Source organism: Dendrobates tinctorius, unplaced genomic scaffold (assembly GCF_039654945.1).
Source record: "Dendrobates tinctorius isolate UK_male_01 unplaced genomic scaffold, ASM3965494v1 ptg000342l, whole genome shotgun sequence".
In the NCBI taxonomy this organism is placed as follows: Eukaryota; Metazoa; Chordata; class Amphibia; order Anura; family Dendrobatidae; genus Dendrobates; species Dendrobates tinctorius.
The window spans coordinates 2945512-2965595 of record NW_027362008.1 but is presented as its reverse complement, the minus strand read 5'-3'; the positions used below and the strand labels follow the sequence as shown (position 1 = coordinate 2965595).

General features: G+C 48.8%; 1 protein-coding gene across 1 annotated transcript in view; it reads right to left on the bottom strand.

Moving 5' to 3' along the window:
• LOC141074934 (uncharacterized) overlaps positions 1 to 20084 on the bottom strand; it is a 28372-nt gene that overhangs the window by 5859 nt on the left and 2429 nt on the right. Inside the window, exons 2-4 of the mRNA XM_073562260.1 lie at positions 3329 to 3476; positions 2834 to 3013; positions 574 to 697 (exon numbers count right to left, since the gene is read on the bottom strand). Of these exons, the coding sequence (XP_073418361.1) occupies positions 574 to 697; positions 2834 to 3013; positions 3329 to 3406 (382 nt within the window). The 5' untranslated portion in view covers positions 3407 to 3476. The remainder of the gene's footprint in view (positions 1 to 573; positions 698 to 2833; positions 3014 to 3328; positions 3477 to 20084) is intronic.

The following is a 20084-nucleotide window of genomic DNA, read 5'->3' as shown; positions in this document are numbered from 1 at the left end:
TGATTATGGAGGGGGGTGGCATAACGTGCAGTAGTCGGACCGCTCTACTCTTCCTTCGAGGACACTAGCAGCTCCATGTTACACTGATTTGGTGATGGAAGTATTGGTTTGGACATTTCACCAAAGTGTCCCAGGAGCCATATTTCCACACCAGAATGCCAGGCCCATTATTTATTTTCCTGCAGTGAGCAACCTCCATGGCCTAAAAGTGTTCCCACAGCTGCAGCGTCTCCAGCCTGGTCTCCTATTGGGAATGTCATTGGTTGGGATCCCAGTAACTTCCAGCAGCGGCTCCTAATATTTTGTACAAGTCCATTCAGTGGCAGAAACTTCCTAAGACGACCATTAACCTCAGTGATAGCAGCCGAGGTCGGAGGTGCCAAGATTTCTGCACGAGGCTCCGACACTGGACTGAATAATTCAGAGGTTTGGAAAACGTTTTTTTTGCATATTTTTATCATTTGCAAATCAGTGATTTCTCCATTCTGTGATTTTCAGCATTCCACAACTTTCACTTCTCAGTGCTGAAAATTCAATGTGGATGAATTTATATTCTATACAATCTGCTCTCACCTGGTGGTGTAAGAGGCCGGCGCTCCTCCATGATGGCGCCCTGGTACCGATCCTGGTGTCCTTCTAGATACTCCCACTCCTCCATGGAGAGATAGACAGCGACGTCCTGACACCTTACAGGAACCTGACAACAACGACACCGTCACCACCCAGAATCCTCCAGTGCTATATAATGTCCCAGCAGTCACCTCTCCGCTCATCACCCAGAATCCTCCAGTGCCGTCCTGTATAATGTCCCAGCAGTCACCTCTCCGCTCATCACCCAGAATCCTCCAGTGCCGTCCTGTATAATGTCCCAGCAGTCACCTCTCCGCTCATCACCCAGAATCCTCCAGTGCCGTCCTGTATAATGTCCCAGCAGTCACCTCTCCGCTCATCACCCAGAATCCTCCAGTGCCGTCCTGTATAATGTCCCAGCAGTCACCTCTCCGCTCATCACCCAGAATCCTCCAGTGCCGTCCTGTATAATGTCCCAGCAGTCACCTCTCCCCTCATCACCCAGAATCCTCCAGTGCCGTCCTGTATAATGTCCCAGCAGTCACCTCTCCTCTCATCACCCAGAATCCTCCAGTGCCGTCCTGTATAATATCCCAGCAGTCACCTCTCCGCTCATCACCCAGAATCCTCCAGTGCCGTCCTGTATAATATCCCAGCAGTCACCTCTCCGCTCATCACCCAGAATCCTCCAGTGCCGTCCTGTATAATGTCCCAGCAGTCACCTCTCCGCTCATCACCCAGAATCCTCCAGTGCCGTCCTGTATAATGTCCCAGCAGTCACCTCTCCGCTCATCACCCAGAATCCTCCAGTGCCGTCCTGTATAATGTCCCAGCAGTCACCTCTCCGCTCATCACCCAGAATCCTCCAGTGCTGTATAATGTCCCAGCAGTCACCTCTCCGCTCATCACCCAGAATCCTCTAGTGCCATCCTGTATAATGTCCCAGCAGTCACCTCTCCGCTCATCACCCAGAATCCTCCAGTGCCGTCCTGTATAATGTCCCAGCAGTCACCTCTCCGCTCATCACCCAGAATCCTCCAGTGCCGTTCTGTATAATGTCCCAGCAGTCACCTCTCCGCTCATCACCCAGAATCCTCTAGTGCCATCCTGTATAATGTCCCAGCAGTCACCTCTCCGCTCATCACCCAGAATCCTCCAGTGCCGTCCTGTATAATGTCCCTGCAGTCACCTCTCCGCTCATCACCCAGAATCCTCCAGTGCCGTCCTGTATAATGTCCTGTATAACCTCTCCGCTCATCACCTAGAATCCTCCAGTGCCATCCTGTATAATGTCCCAGCAGTCTCCTCTCCGCTCATCACTCAGAATCCTCCAGTGCCGTCCTGTATAATGTCCCAGCAGTCACCTCTCATTACCCAGAATCCTCCAGTCCTGTATAATGTCCCAGCAGTCACCTCTCCGCTCATCACCCAGAATCCTCCAGTGCCGTTCTCTATAATGTCCCAGCAGTCACCTCTCCGCTCATCACCCAGAATCCTCTAGTGCCATCCTGTATAATGTCCCAGCAGTCACCTCTCCGCTCATCACCCAGAATCCTCCAGTGCCGTCCTGTATAATGTCCCTGCAGTCACCTCTCCTCTCATCACCCAGAATCCTCCAGTGCCGTCCTGTATAATGTCCCAGCAGTCTCCTCTCCGCTCATCACTCAGAATCCTCCAGTGCCGTCCTGTATAATGTCCCAGCAGTCACCTCTCATTACCCAGAATCCTCCAGTCCTGTATAATGTCCCAGCAGTCACCTCTCCGCTCATCACCCAGAATCCTCTAGTGCCGTTCTGTATAATGTCCCAGCAGTCACCTCTCCGCTCATCACCCAGAATCCTCTAGTGCCATCCTGTATAATGTCCCAGCAGTCACCTCTCCGCTCATCACCCAGAATCCTCCAGTGCCGTCCTGTATAATGTCCCTGCAGTCACCTCTCCTCTCATCACCCAGAATCCTCCAGTGCCGTCCTGTATAATGTCCCAGCAGTCTCCTCTCCGCTCATCACTCAGAATCCTCCAGTGCCGTCCTGTATAATGTCCCAGCAGTCACCTCTCCGCTCATCACCCAGAATCCTCCAGTGCCCTCCTGTATAATGTCCCAGCAGTCACCTCTCATTACCCAGAATCCTCCAGTCCTGTATAATGTCCCAGCAGTCACCTCTCATTACCCAGAATCCTCCAGTCCTGTATAATGTCCCAGCAGTCACCTCTCCGCTCATCACCCAGAATCCTCCAGTCCTGTATAATGTCCCAGCAGTCACCTCTCCGCTCAGCAGCTCGATCATCTTGTTGCTGAGCTCCAGGATCTTCTTGTTCCTCTCATGTATCGGGGAGTGCGGGGGAGGCTCTGTGATGGGGCCCGGGCTCCGCCCTCCTGACTCCTGGAGATGGATGATGGGAGTCACACAGTCCCCCGGTGTCTTCCTCACTATTGTGTAATCCTGTGTATGGAGAGAGACACTTAGGGAGAATTCCTTCCCGACTCCAGATCTGACAATCAGCAGAAATCCCGGGATCAATAACCGTCTCCAGTAATCTGGGGCCATAACCGGGAATATTATTACACTCCGGACAGACATCCCGGCCCATCTACAGCTCTTATAGGGAATCCCCATGACAACTCCTCCGGGCAGAGAGCTCCACAGAATCCCTGCTCTTACAGTAAAGAATCCTTCTCTCCTATTCTGGATTTCCTCTTCCCGGTGTCGGACTCGTCACATCACACAATAAAGCTGATAGAAATGTAGAAGAGTTACCTCTCCGCTCAGCAGGGAGATGATCTCCAGGGCGCAGTGGAATATTCTCCTGGTGGTCTCATTCCTGTCCTCGTCCATCCTCGGGGGTCATTCAGGAGGAGGAGGGATGAGCACTGGATCAGCTGGAGGGATCTCGTCCTGCCGGCGTCTTCATGATGAAGGAGAAGATGGAAAACATAAGAGACAATATAATGTGAGATCCAGAACCGCAGTCACTGAGCATCGCACAGAGCAGGTCCTCCGAGCCGTCACCACATGGATTGTAGGGGGATTCACAACTCGGAGATTTATGTCGAGGCCTCAGGATATCTCACAGTTATGTGACAGCTGAGCCCTCCTCTCCCCGTGCATAACAATGAAAATCTAGATGGAAATGCGGCTTCTCCCTTCCTGATGCCACTGACAGGTCTCTCCATATACAGACATGCAGAGAGAGACCTGTCACTCACGGACTGCGGGCGGCATTTAAAGTACATACATGAAATGTAAGGCCGGGGTCACACTTTCGATGCAGCCGCACACTCCGGTCCCGAGTGCCGGCGGCAGCGCCGGGTATTGATGCGCGAGTTTCTGGCATCACACGTGCAATGTGACCCTGGCCTACCTCTCTGTATGAACGCTGAAGATAATTGGGATTGATCAGACCCCGAGTCCCACCCACACACCCCTCTATGGTGACCTCACAAGGTCCTGGCTGTGGGCCGGACTCGGTCCTTCATAATTTTAGGAAATCCCAATTTATGTAATAACTCCTCATAGAGCGATCACAGAAGGTCCAGACTGAAATCATCTGTCGGGATTTTAGCTATGTTTAGAAACCACACATGGCCTAGCTACTGGCGGCTCTATGGTCCCTATGGATTTGGGGCTGTTGCTGGGGTTTATAATTATGAGAAAATATGTGTATTTTTGGCCTCGTTATCCCGGGGCCGACAATGTATGTCTCATTAATAATGATGTATAGAAAATCCAATATTCCATATTTTCTCCAGGAGCCAGCCTGTCTGCTCTCATTGTACGGTCACCGTGGCCATTTCTTCTTTGATCCACTTCAGATCCTAATAAGGTCTTTTCCTGTCTGTGTGGACAGTACGCGTCCTCCTCAGCCATCTGGACAGAAAGAGAATCCTCGCATTTTAATTAACCTGCTTCACATCTCTGTGCCATTTTACATAAGGACAGGTGTGACTGCAGCTCCTCACCACAAATGGTACATGAAAAAAAAGGAGAGGAGACATGAGGGACCTCAAGGATTTGTAATATTTCCTGTGACAGCACCTGAGGCAGCTATGGGAGAGAATCTCTTCTCTGTGACTGTCAGTGTACTAAACTTGCAACGGTGTGGCCTTATAGTAGGATATATATTATATAGTCATGGCTGAAAGTGTTGGCACCCTTGAAATTGTTCCATAAAATGAATCTGTCACAAAACCACCGTGCGATTGCACGTTTATTTCATTTGTGCATTGAAAAAGAAAAAAAAAAGGCAAGTTGAACATAATTTCAACAAAACCACAAAAATGAACCTGGCCTGCATGTGATGCTCGTTCACACTCACCTGTGGCAAGTAACAGGTGTGGGCAACATGAAAATCACACCTGAAACCAGAAAAAAAGTGGAAATGTTGATTCAGTCTTTGCATTGTGTGTCTGTGTCTGCCACACTAAGCATGCAGAACAGAAAGCGGAGAAGAGAACTGGATGTGGAAGGCAGAGAAAAATTGCAACACAGAATAGTCCGGATAGCGAATAAGCAGCCCCAATCAAGTTCCAAAGAAATTCAAGCTGTCCTGCAGGCTCAGGACGCATCAGTGTCAGTGCAAACTATCCTTCAACATTTGAATTAAATAAAAAACTCTGGCAGGAGACCCCGAGGGACCCCACTGCTGACATAGACATAAAAAAGCCAGACTGCAGTTTGTCAAAATGTAGGTGAGTAAGCGTATTGTGGACAGATGAGACCAAGATTCAGCTTTGTAGTAAAGCATATCATTTACTGTTTACCAAAAATGGAATGAGGCCTAAAAAGAAGAGAACACAGTACCTACAATCAAATATGGGGGAGGTTCATATATGTTTTTGGGTTGTTTTGCTGCCTCTGTCACAGGGTGTCTTGACTGTGCGCAAGCCATCATGAAATCTGAAGACTACCAAAGGATTTTGGGTCGCAGTGTAGTGCCCGGGGTTAGACAACTGGGTTTGTGTCCTAGGTCATGGGTCTTCCAGGAGGACAATGACCCCAAACATACTTTAATAATCTACCAGAAATGGATGGAAACAAAACGCTGGAGGAGATGTATGAAGTGTCAGCAATACGTCTTTATTAATAAACCCCATTAAACACCTGTGGAGAGATCTTAAAATTGCTATTGGGAAAAGGCGCCGTCAAATATGAGAAAACGGGAGCAGTTTGTAAAAGAAGAGTCGTCCAAAATTCCAGTTGGGAGATGTAAGAAGACTGTAGATGGTTATAGGAAGCGATTGATTGCAGTTATTTATTCCAAAGGGAACGACCAAATATTATTTACATTATATAAGAATATATCATAAGTAGGGGGTGCATTCAATTTTGTCCAGCCCATTTTAGGGGTAACTAAATCTACTGATTGTTTGACCAATAGGGGCTGTGTACAAAGAGAAGAGGGCGTAGGACTGATCCTTGAGGAACCCCAACAGTAAGGCCTTTTTCACACATACGTTTTTTTTACATCAGCTGCAATCCGCGAAAATGGCGGGACCCGGATCTGCAACCCTTTTCAAAGCAATGTGTGCTACCGGACCGTTGCCTTGATGGATCCGGGGAATGGAGAGAGCAACGGATCCGGGGGGAGGGGAGAGAGAGGGCATGCGCAGTGACAAATGCGGATCCGGCCAGCCTAAAAAACGTTTCATTGTCCGTCCTGTCATGTCAGCGGACGCCAACATTTTGGCGGATCCGTAAAAAAACGGATCCAACGGATGACCATCCATCAAGATCCGCGGATAATGCAAGTCATTGGGAAAAAAACGGATCCGCCAAGAAAAATGGTGGATCCGGTTTTTTTTGCAAAACGGCGGATTTTGACTGATGGAGACAAATGGATGTGTGAAAGAGGCTTAAGGGGAAGATGAGAAGAGGAGCCAGCAAAAGATACAGTAAAGGAGCGGTCAGAGAGATAGGAGGAGAACCAGGAGAGATCGGTGTCCTTGAGGCCAATGGAACGGAGCATAGTGAGGAGGAGCTGATGATCCACAGTGTCGAATGCTGCAGAGAGATGCAAGAGAATTAGCATGGAGTAATGACCATTTGATTTAGCTGTTAGTAGATCATTAGAGACTTTAGTGAGGGCAGTTTCAGTAGAGTGTAAAGAGCGGAAACCGGATTGGAGAGGGTCGAGAAGAGAGTTATCAGAGAGATAGCGAGTAAGACGGGAGTGGACCAGGCGTTCCAGGAGTTTAGAGATGAAGGGAAGATTAGAGACAGGTCTATAGTTGGCGGCACAGTTTTGGTCGAGGGATGGTTTTTTTAAGTGGTGGATGTATGATGGCATGCTTAAATGAGGAGGGAAAGATACCAGAAGAGAGAGAGGTTAAATATTTTTGTTAGGTGAGAGGTGACAGCAGGGGAAAGGGACTGGAGTAGATGTGACGGAAATAGGTCACTGGTGCAAGTGGTTGGGCGAGAAGATGCAAGGAGCCTGCTTACTTCTTCTTCTGTGACTGGTGCAAAATCAGAGAGTGAGTTAGATGCAGTGGGGGAGGGAGGACAGTGCATGGTATGAGGTGATTGGGAGATAATTTCCTGTCGGATCTGGTCATTTTTTTCTTTGAAGTAATTGGCCAGATCGTCAGCTCGGAGCTCCGTGGTTGGGGCCTGTACTCTTGGGTTGAGTATAGAATGAAAAGTGTCAAAGAGTCGTTTCGGGTTATTGGACAGTGAGGTGATGAGGGTGGTGAAATAGGCTTGAGGTGAAGGGCAGTGTTGTATGTTCGAAGCATAAACTTATAATGGATGAAATCTTCGTGTAGATTGGATTTTCTCCACAGACGTTCGGCGCACCTGGAGCACCGCTGCAGGAAACGTGTTTGCAGGGTGTGCCAGGGTTGTCGCAGTCTGTGCCTAGTTGTTCTATGTATAAGAGGAGCAGCTTCATCCAGGGCACTTTGAAGTGTTTCATTGTAATGCTTCACTGCAGAATCAGGACATGAGAGGGAGGAGATAGGGGCCAATGAAGACTGCAAGCTCTTCATAATTTTCTGGGTGTTAATGGCCTGTATGTTTCTATAAGTATGGACAGTGGGGGTGACCTGAGCGGCCTGGCAGTTCTTGATAGAAAATGAAAGAAGGTTGTGGTCAGAGAGCGGGAGAGGGGAGTTTGTGAAATCTGGATGACTTTGAGTGATTGGCAGAAGGTGCTGTGGTCAGATGAGACAAAAATTGAGGTCTTTTTCATTAACTCAACTTGCCATGTTTGGAGGAAGAGAAATGCTGCCTATAACCCAAAGAACACCGTCCCCACTGTCAAGCATGGAGGTGGAAACATGTTTTGGGGATGTTTCTCTACTAAGGGCACAAGACTATTTCACCGCATCAATGGGAGAATGGATGGAGCCATGTTCCGTAAAATCCTGAGTGACAACCTCCTTCCCTCCACCAGGACATTAAAAATGGGTCGTGGCTGGGTCTTCCAGCAAGACAATGACCCAAAACATACAGCCAATGCAACAAAGGAGTGGCTCAAAAAGAATCACATTAAGGTCATGGAGTGGCCTAGCCAGTCTCCAGACCTTAATCCCATAGAAAACTTATGGAGGGAGGTGAAGATCCAAGTTGCCAAGCGACAGCCTCAAAATCTTAATGAGGAGTGGAGCAAAATTCCTCCTGACATGTGTGCAAACCTCATCATCAACTACAACACACGTCTGACTGCTGTGCCTGCCAACAAGGGTTTTACCAAGTATTAAGTCTTGTTTGCCAAAGGGATAAGATACACATATGGTAGGTGTGTACTTATTTCTCATGGCAAAATGCAAATACATTTATACAATGTGATTTTCTGGATTTTATTTTTGATATTCTCTCTCTCAATGTTAACATTAACCTTCCCTTAAATTATAGACTGTTCATGTCTTTGTCAGTGGGCAAATTTACGAAATCAGCAAGGGATCAAATACTTATTTCCCCCACTGTGTATATAATCTCTCTCTCTCTCTATATATATATGCTAGCTATGAACCCGTTCTATGACCGGGTTGGGAGCATTTTTATTGGTATATGGTCTCCCATCCTGGTATGTGCTGCCCCCTTCCTATCCTGGTGTGAATGGCACCCCTCATCCCTATCCTGGTATGCATGGTACCCTCACCCCCCCCCAATCCTGGTAAGCATGGCACCCTATTCCTCATCCTGGTATGCATGGTCCCCTCACCCCCTATCCTGATATGCATGGTCCCCTCACCCCCCTTTCCTGGTATGCATGGTCCTCTCACCCCCCAATCCTGGTAAGCATGGTCCCATCACCCCCCCAATCCTGGTATGCATGGTCCTCTCACCCCCCCAATCCTGGTATGCATGGTCCCCTCACCCCCCTATCCTGGTATGCATGGTCCCGTCACCCCCCTTTCCTGGTGTGCATGGTCCTTTCACCCCCCCTATCCGGGTATGCATGGTCCTCTCACCCCCCCTATCCTGGTATGCATGGTCTTCTTACCCCCTTATCCTGGTATGCATGGTCTTCTTACCTCCCATCCTGGTATTCATGGTCCTCTCACCCCCCACTATCCGGGTATGCATGGTCCTCTCACCCTCCCCCTATCCTGGTATGTATGGTCCCCTCACCACCCTATCCTGGTATGCATGGTCCCATCACCCCCCCAATCCTGGTATGCATGGTCCCCTCACCCCCCAATCCTGGTATACAAGGTCCTCTCACCCCCCCTTTCCTGTTTATGCATGGTCTTCTTACCCCCCCTATCCTGGTATGCATGGTCTTCTTACCTCCCCCTTTTGTGGTATGCATGGTCCCCTCACCCCCCTTTCGTGGTATGCATGGTCCCCTCACCCCCCTTTCGTGGTATGCATGGTCCCCTCACCCCCCTTTCGTGGTATGCTGGTATGCATGGTCCCCTCACCCTCCTTTCCTGGTATGCATGGTCCCCTCACCCCCCAATCCTGGTATACAAGGTCCTCTCACCCCCCCCCTTTCCTGTTATGCATGGTCTTCTTACCCCCCCTATCCTGGTATGCATGGTCTTCTTACCTCCCCCTTTTGTGGTATGCATGGTCCCCTCACCCCCCTTTCGTGATATGCATGGTCCCCTCACCCCCCTTTCGTGGTATGCATGGTCCCCTCACCCTCCTTTCCTGGTATGCATGGTCCCCTTCACCCCTATTAAACTACACATACAAAAAAAGAAACACTTATACTCACCCTTCTTTCCTGTGCTCCAGCGCTGTTACGTTCTGCTGGAGGCCGGGGGAGGAGTCTGGTGCCGGAGTACACGCATGCCCATACCTCTGTCCAGCGCCATATTGCTGAAGACACACTGCAAATGTGTCTTCTGTAAAATGGTGCCGAAACGAGCTATGCGCATGCGCGATTCCGGCCGCACTCCTGCCCCGGTCTCCAGCCAAAGAGAAGCGCAGCGGCAACGCTCCTCCCGGTAAAGTAAGTATGGCGCCCGAGATCGCGGTATGCAGTGTGTACGCATACCGCCATCTCGGACGCCATACACACTCCTCACCGCTGGATGCCTCATTCTGTATGGAGCCAGACTGCGCAGGTGCATCGCGCTTGCGCAGTCTATAAAGGGTTCGGACAGAGTGGCGCTTAGCCCATTATATTATAGAATATATATATATATATATATATATATACATACACATATATACACACACATACACACTCGCTAAAGCGTTTAGTATTTATTTTTGAACAAATACAATTTGAGTATAATACCCCATTCCCCAAAAAATGAATATATTTTATATTTAGTACAGCAAGTTGTATTTTAAATTTCACCATATGTCAAATTATGTCAATAGATAGATCCTGTGACTAATTCTAAGGCTCCGATCACATCTACAAGACGACAACGACCACGACCGATGGATCCTGTAACTAAGGCTCCGATCACATCTACAAGACGTCACCGACCACGACCGATGGATCCTGTAACTAAAGCTCCGATCACATCTACAAGACGTCACCGACCACGACCGATGGATCCTGTAACTAAGGCTCCGATCACATCTACAAGACGTCACCGACCACGACCGATGGATCCTGTAACTAAGGCTCCGATCACATCTACAAGACGTCACCGACCACGACCGATGGATCCTGTAACTAAGGCTCCGATCACATCTACAAGACGTCACCGACCACAACCGATGGATCCTGTAACTAAGGCTCCGATCATATCTACAAGACGTCACCGACCACGACCGATGGATCCTGTAACTAAGGCTCCGATCACATCTACAAGACGTCACCGACCACGACCGATGGATCCTGTAACTAAGGCTCCGATCATATCTACAAGACGTCACCGACCACGACCGATGGATCCTGTAACTAAAGCTCCGATCACATCTACAAGACGTCACCGACCACGACCGATGGATCCTGTAACTAAGGCTCCGATCACATCTACAAGACGTCACCGACCACGACCGATGGATCCTGTAACTAAGGCTCCGATCACATCTACAAGACGTCACCGACCACGACCGATGGATCCTGTAACTAAGGCTCCGATCACATCTACAAGACGTCACCGACCACAACCGATGGATCCTGTAACTAAGGCTCCGATCATATCTACAAGACGTCACCGACCACGACCGATGGATCCTGTAACTAAGGCTCCGATCACACCTACAAGACGTCACCGACCACGACCGATGGATCCTGTAACTAAGGCTCCGATCACATCTACAAGACGTCACCGACCACGACCGATGGATCCTGTAACTAAGGCTCCGATCACATCTACAAGACGTCACCGACCACGACCGATGGATCCTGTAACTAAGGTTCCGATCACATCTACAAGACGTCACCGACCACGACTGATGGATCCTGTAACTAAGGCTCAGATCACATCTACAAGAAGTCACCGACCACGACCGATGGATCCTGTAACTAAGGCTCCGATCACATCTACAAGACGACACCGACCACGACCGATGGATCCTGTAACTGAGGCTCCGATCACATCTACAAGACGTCACCGACCACGACCGATGGATCCTGTAACTAAGGCTCCGATCACATCTACAAGACGTCACCGACCACGACTGATGGATCCTGTGACTAATTCTAAGGCTCCGATCACATCTACAAGACGACAACGACCACGACCGATGGATCCTGTAAGCAGGGCTGTGGAGTCGGGGGTCGGTGCTCATTTTGGTGGAGTCGAAGTCGGTATAAACTGGACCGACTCCGACTCCTAAAATATATAATAAATTGGGTACAGTAGTTCAATGCAGAAGGTGCTGAATATTTTTTCATAGGAATTTGGGAAAGTTAGGAAATGTCCTATAAATGACTGTTCTATTCCTGATCTAAGGCTACATTCACACACAGCGTTTTTGCTGCGTTTTTTGAGGATATGTTTTTCAGTTGCAAAAGCAGATCAGCTTTTTAAAAAACCGCATCACCTGAAAGGTTTTTGAGCTCATAGATAATGTTTTCAATAGAAAAAGCAGATTAGAAATCTGCTCTATATATCCATTTAACCATATCTGTATCCATATCATATCTGTACCAAAAAGAATGAAAGCCGGATAGCACACAGACTAACACTCCTTTTTTTTTAGCACCAGTCAGGGACACCTCATAATTCCCCGAAAGGACGCCCAGGACAGGCATTGCTCGTCTTCAGTAACATCAACTGATAGTTGGAATAAATAGACTGCATTCATCACCACATCTTCTTGAGGTTCAGGCTTTATTTTCAAGTGTAGGGGTGTGAAGTATGAGGTTCTGCAGCAGCTGAGGTGTGCAGTATGAAGTTATGCGGAACAGTATGAGATTCTGCCCCCCCCCCCCAGGTTTGATCCTGGCTACGCCCATAGTGTGAATGTAGCCTGAGGATCTAGGCTTTATCTTAGACGAGATAAGTCATAGTGTGTATGTGTGTATATATATATATATATATATATACACACACACACACACACACACACGGTATATATATAATTGTAAATATGTAATACACTATATAATATTGATTACATATATGCAGTACAGACCAAAAGTTTGGACACACCTTCTCATTCAAAAAGTTTTCTTTATTTTCAAGACTATGAAAATTGTAGATTCACTCTGAAGGCATCAAAACTATGAATTACCACATGTGGAATTATATAATTAACAAAAAAGTGTGAAACAACTGAAAATATGTCTTATATTCTAGGTTCTTCAAAGTAGCCACCTTTTGCTTTGATTACTGCTTTGCACACTCTTGGCATTCTCTTGATGAGCTTCAAGTGGTAGTCACCGGAAATGGTCTTCCAACAGTCTTGAAGGAGTTCCAGAGATGCTTAGCACTTGTTGGCCCTTTTGCCTTCACTCTGCGGTCCAGCTCACCCCAAACCATCTCGATTGGGTTCAGGTCTGGTGACTGTGGAGGCCAGGTCATCTGGCGTAGCACCCCATCTCTCCCTCTTGGTCAAATAGCCCTTACACAGCCTGGAGGTGTGTTTGGGGTCATTGTCCTGTTGAAAAATAAATGATGGTCCAACTAAACGCAAACCGGATGGAATAGCATGCCGCTGCAAGATGCTGTGGTAGCCATGCTGGTTCAGTACGCCTTCAATTTTGAATAAATCCCCAACAGTGTCACCAGCAAAGCACCCCCACACCATCACACCTCCTCCTCCATGCTTCACGGTGGGAACCAGGCATTTAGAGTCCATTCGTTCACCTTTTCTGCGTCGCACAAAGACACGGTGGTTGGAACCAAAGATCTCAAATTTGGACTCATCAGACCAAAGCACAGATTTCCACTGGTCTAATGTCCATTCCTTGTGTTCTTTAGCCCAAACAAGTCTCTTCTGCTTGTTGCCTGTCCTTGTCCTTAGCAGTGGTTTCCTAGCAGCTATTTTACCATGAAGGCCTGCTGCACAAAGTCTCCTCTTAACAGTTGTTGTAGAGATGTGTCTGCTGCTAGAACTCTGTGTGGCATTGACCTGGTCTCTAATCTGAGCTGCTGTTAACCTGTGAATTCTGAGGCTGGTGACTCGGATGAACTTATCCTCCGCAGCAGAGGTGACTCTTGGTCTTCCTTTCCTGGGGCGGCCCTCATGTGAGCCAGTTTCTTTGTAGCGCTTGATGGTTTTTGCCAATGCACTTGGGGACACTTTCAAAGTTTTCCCAATTTTTCGGACTGACTGACCTTCATTTCTTAAAGTAATGATGGCCACTCGTTTTTCTTCACTCAGCTGCTTTTTTCTTGCCATAATACAAATTCTAACAGTCTATTCAGTAGGACTATCAGCTGTGTATCCACCAGACTTCTGCACAACACAACTGATGGTCCCAACCCCATTTATAAGGCAAGAAATCCCACTTATTAAACCTGACAGGGCGCACCTGTGAAGTGAAAACCATTTCCAGTGACTACCTCTTGAAGCTCATCAAGAGAATGTCAAGAGTGTGCAAAGCAGAAATCAAAGCAAAAGGTGGCTACTTTGAAGAACTTAGAATATAAGACATACAGTATTTTCAGTTGTGTCACACTTTTTTGTTAATTATATAATTCCACATGTGTTACTTCATAGTTTTGATGCCTTCAGAGTGAATCTACAATTTTCATAGTCATGAAAATAATGAAAATTCTTTGAATGAGAAGGTGTGTCCAAACTTTTGGTCTGTACTGTATATATATAATACAGATTCTGGACCGTGAAGAAGGCGGGTTCTACCGCTGAAACGCGTAGTCCTATCTGCACGACTTTCCTGCGTTATTGCTGTTTTGAACTGCTTGGACCATTGCATTTTAATGGATTTATGAATAAAAAGAAAAAAAATTTTAACAGCATCCTGGATTGCGCACGTTATTGCTGGACTTTGCTTTGTCGTTGTTCACATTTGTATGGATGGACTCCTACATCCAGATCCGGGCACAACGGAGTTAACCAGGTCAGCTGAGGTTCCAGGTGGTTCACAGGAGTGAGCTGGTCTACATTGTTGGATTTATATATATATGTGTATACACACACATACACACACACTATGACTTATCTCGGCTAAGATAAAGCCTAGATCCTCATGATACAATCACACTATGGGCGTAGCCAGGATCAAACCTGGGGGGGCAGAACCTCATACTGTTCTGCAGAATTTCATACTGCACACCTCAGCTGCTGCAGAACCTCATACTGCACACCCCTACACTTGAAAATAAAGCCTGCACTTTAAGAAGATGTGGTGATGAATGCAGTCTATTTATTCCAACTATCAGTTGATGTTGATGTTACTGAAGACGAGCAATGCCTGTCCTGGGCGTCCTTTTGGGCAGCTATGAGGTGTCCCTGACTGGTGCTAAAAAAAAACGGAGATTAGACCTACCGGTAATGTTATTTCCAGGAGTCCATCCTGACAGCACCATGGGGGTTGACCTTTCATCCTTACAGGGACAGGAAATACACGAGAGGTTAAAAGGTCCCCTCCCACACCACACTCCAGTGATTTTCCAAGTACCACACCAGTATGGATGCAATTAAAATTTATTGAGATTTAGTACAAGCATATTGACACCAGTACAAATCCTAGGGAGGGAACTACCAGTGCTGTCAGGATGGACTCCTGGAAATAACATTACCGGTAGGTCTAATCTCTGTTTTCCAGGACGTCCTATCCTGACAGCACCATGGGGAATACCAAAGTAGGAATTCGCTTAGGGTGGGACTACTGCTTGTAGCACTCTACGACCGAAGGTCGACTGGCTAGCTGTCAAAGTGTCCAACTTATAGTGTCTACAGAAAGTGTTCGGTGTAGACCAGGTGGCGGCCCTGCATATTTGATCTACTGAGGCCCCCGCCCTCTCTGCCCATGATGTCGCTATTGCCCTAGTGGAATGGGCCCTAAGTCCTACCGGTATAGGAAACCCTTCGGCCTCGTACACCGAGGTGATAATTGTCTTAATCCACCTTGCCAGGGTCTGTGTAGCTGCGCTTTTACCCTTATTTTTACCGCCGTACTGGATAAATAGTTTTGTGTCCTGTCGCCAATCCCGGGTGACCTCTAGGTAGCGGATGACTGCACGTCTAACATCCAGGGAATGGAACAGTTTTTCTTTATCATTCTTTGGGTCTGGACAAAATGAGGGTAGGATTATCTCCTGGTTTAGATTTTGCAGAGATGCTACTTTCGGGAGGAACCTCGGGTCTAGATTGAGCACTATGTGATCCTCAAAGATCTGAATGTAGGGGTTCTGGACTGAGAGGGCCTGGATCTCCCCTAAGCGCTTGGCTGAGGTGATCGCTACCAGAAATACTTTTTTTGTGTGAGCTTTGCAATGTCTACCTCTGATATTGGCTCATAAGGGGGTCTACACAGAGAGTTGAGGACTAGATTTAAGTCCCACGGGGGACCGTCCTTCTTAATGTGGGTCTTAACCTCTGGGTGGCTTTGGTAAATCGCGCTATCCATGGATGGGAGGATAGGGAGAAATTGAATAAAGTACTTAAGGCCGCTATCTGGACCTTGAGTGTGCTCGGGGTTAGGCCCTTATCAAATCCTGCCTGTAGGAAATCTAGGATTTGAGGGATATTCGGCCGAGACAGGTCTAAAGGGGCACTACCACTTTCTGAGCAGAACCTCTTCCAGATCTTACGATATATTGCCCGCGTGACAGGTTTACGGCTGGCCTGTAATGTAGAGATCACTTGGTCCGAGAGGCCACTGGACTTCAGGATGTCCCTCTCAGGATCCATGCTGCTAGTTGCAAACTTCCTGGGTTTGGGTGTTGAACTGGGCCCTGGGCAAGTAGGTCCGACGACGTTGGTAGATGGAGTGGTCCCTTCTGAGCCATTTTCTTGAGGAGGGGAAACCAACTCCGCCGGGGCCAAAAGGGTACGATTAGCATCACTCGAGCTCCCTCCTCCTGGATCTTTCTGAGAACCCTTGGTATTATGGCGATAGGGGGGAACCCGTATAGTAGTCCCCCTCTCCAGCTCTGGTTCAGGGCGTCGATCTCTTCCGGATGGTCCGCCGGATTGAGGGAGTAGAACCTCTCCAGCTTGGCATTTCTTCTTGTCGCAAAGAGGTCCAGTTGGGGTGTCCCCCAGCGATGGCACAAGTACATGAAGATCTCTTCTTTTAGCTCCCACTCGGTGGCCCGGACTTCTTGCCTACTTAAGTAGTCGGCTATATTGTTTTGGGAGCCTTCCAGGTGTATTGCTGACAAGGAGCGGGTGTTGTTTTCTGCCCAGGTGAGGATGCGAGCCGCTAGGTCCTGAAGCTTCCCGTGCCTTGGACCCCCTTGGTGGCGAAGGAAGGCCACTGTGGTCACGTTGTCCGACATGATCTTTATATGCTGGTTCTGTAGGCATGACTTGTTTCTCTTCAGCGTTTCCCAAACTGCTCGTAGTTCTCGGTAGTTTGAGGACTGTAAGCTGATGTTCTTGGGCCATGTTCCTTGCAGGTATCTTCCCTCTAGGTGAGCTCCCCATTCTTCTCTGCTGGCATCCGTGGTCATGGTCACACAAGGAGACAGGATCCAAGGAACCCCCTGGCTGATATTTCTGTGGTTGGTCCACCACTTCAGGGATGATCTTAAAGCTGGAGACGGCCGGAACTTCTTGTCCAGTGAGGACTGTCGTCTGTCCCATCATGACAGGATCTCCCTCTGCAGGATTCTTGTGTGGGCCTGGATCCACATAACGCAGGGTATGCATGCGGTTAGGGTGCCCAGAATCTTCATCGCGGTCCTTATCGAAACCTGGTGCTGACCGAGCTGACGAACCTTGTCCATGATGGGCCTTTTCTTCTCTTCGGGTAAGAGTGAGATTCTTCTTCTGGAGTCCAACATGACCCCCAGGAATTTTTTCTGAGAACTGGGCCGAAGATCTGACTTTTCTCTGTTCAGGATCCAACCTAGGCTCTCGAGCCTGGAAATTACTGAAATGAGTTGTTCCTTCAACTCCTCCACTGTACGGGATACCACTAAAAAGTCGTCTAAGTAAGGCACGATGATTATGCCCTCCTGTCTTAAATTTGCCAAGACTTCAGCGACCAGTTTCGTAAAAACTCGAGGTGCTGACGCCAAGCCGAACGGAAGGGCCTGGAACTGAAAGTGGTAGTATCTGCCGCCTTTCTTTAGGGCGAAACGTAGGAACCTCTGAGATTGAGGATGGATGGGCACGTGATAATACGCACTTTTTAAGTCTATAGTGCACATGGAAGCGTACTGGTCTATCAGCGGGATGGCGGTTTTCAGGGATTCCATTCGGAATCTCTTGTACCGAACCCATTGATTTAATGGTTTTAAATTTATGATGGTTCGGCTTTCTCCCGACGGTTTTTTTATCGTGAAGAGAGTTGAATAGTGCCCCTGACATCTCTCCGTTTCTGGGACGGGAACCACTACCTCGGTCTTTAATAGATCTCCTATGTCGGCCCATATAGGATCTATCAGGGCTCTGGAACGGGGTTCTGTGACCACGAATCGTGCAGGGGGGGGGGGGGTTTTGTAAACTCGAGGGAATAACCCTGGGAAATTGTATTGAGGACCCATGGGTTTTGGGAGATGAGTCGCCAAGCCCCCGCAAAGTGTCTGAGACGCCCCCCTACCGGTATGGCGTCATTGTCTTCTGCTTCTGGAACTTTGCCCGGAACGAGAAGGGGGAGCCCTACTTTTCCCCCCCTTCGAATATTCCCGGCGAGGAGATTTCCCCTTTCCTCTATATTCCTGCCTTTGGCAAGGACGGAATCTCTGAAAGGAAGACTGCTTTCTAGGTTTCTCCTCTGGAAACCCTTTTTTGTCGTCAGAGGCACTCTCTAGAATCTTATCTAAAGCCGGCCCAAATACTTTCCCCCCCCCGAGAAGGGTATGGAACATAATTTATTTTTAGACTGGTAGTCCCCCGACCAGGTTTTCATCCATATGACTCGACGGGCCGCGTTGGATAAAGAGTTATTCCTGGCCGCAAATCTTACAGATTCCGCCGAAGCATCCGCCAGAAAACCAGTTGCGATCTTTAACAGGGGAATGCTCTCAAGGATATCGCCCCTAGGGGTTTTTTCCTTTAATTGTTCCATTTGGTCGATGCATAGATGCATGGACCTAGCGACTGAAGTGGTGGCTATGTTTGCTTTCATCACCGCCGCTGAGGCCTCCCAAGCCCTCTTCAAGAGCACGTCGGCCTTTTTGTCCATGGGTTCTCTGAGACTGGAAGAGTCCTCAAAGGGAATTGAGGTCTTCCTCGACACCTTAGCCACCTGGGAATCGATTTTAGGCACCTCATCCCAAGTGTTGATGTCTTCCGGGTTAAATGGAAGTCGCAGTTTAAAGTCTCGCGGCACAATCAGTCTTTTCTCGGCATCCTCCCATTCCTCCAGGATCATCGCCCGGATATGGTCATTAACTGGGAAGACCTGACGGACCTTGGCTCTTAGCCCCCCGAACATCGCGTCCTGGATGGATTGCTCCTTCGGGGCTTCCTCGATCTGCATCGTACTCCTCACTGCCCTGAGGAGCTCGTCCGTATTCTCTGATGTGAAGAGGTACTTTTTCCCTGTCTCCAGGGGTTCAGAGGTGATCTCGCCTTCTTCCTCTGAGTCCGTACCCCGTATCTCCTCCTCTGAAGACTGGTCGGACTCCCATCTTGGTCTTTTGGATTGGGACCGGTCAGCCGACTGCTTGGGTAGCCATGCAGAGACGGAGGCCTGGACCTCCTCTCTGACCACTGTGCGCATCTCCGTGAGGAACGTGGCCTGCTCTCCTCTGATGATCCGCAGGGTAGTCCTCACATAAGGGTTTCTTCCATGTGCTCGGCAGCTTGCTGGCACAGATGGGGCATTTGGGCTTGCTTGATCCCCTAGATGCTGCTGCCACCGCGGTCGGCGCCGACTTGTCCTAACAAAGAACAGGAGACCGTTTTACTCACAGCTCCTGTCTTTGAACTCACAGCCCACCCTGCCTCCTACTCACGGACGCTGGGTCTGGCTCGCTCCTGCGTCTGTGATCTCCGTCCATGACCGCTATCCCCCCGCTCTTATCCTACCTTATCTTGCGCTGGAAACGCTTCTCCCGTCCATGACGCTTCCTTCTGACGACGCAGGCCCAAACCGGAAGTCGTCATACCCGGCGACCGGAAGTGACGCGGCCGCCGGCTCTCGCAGGAGTCGCGCCGGGGGGAGCGCTACATCGTCCCGGTGCGACGCTCCACGGGACCGCAGGCGGGAAACCCCCCTTAGGGGGGTGCCGCGCGCACCGTCTGACCGGAGGAGTTGGCGGTTGGGACCCCGAACCTCCTGGCCCCGGTAAGTTCTGCTGCTCTCCTGCCGCCGCCGCTGCGGCGCTCTCGTGCCTGTCCTTACAGGGACAGGAAAAACACTGGAGTGTGGTGTGGGAGGGGACCTGTTAACCTCTCGTGTATTTCCTGTCCCTGTAAGGATGAAAGGTCAACCCCCATGGTGCTGTCAGGATAGGACGTCCTGGAAAGGAGTGTTAGTCTGTGTGCTATCCGGCTTTCATTCTTTTTGGTACAGATATGATATGGATACAGATATAGATAAATGGATATATAGATAGAGCAGATT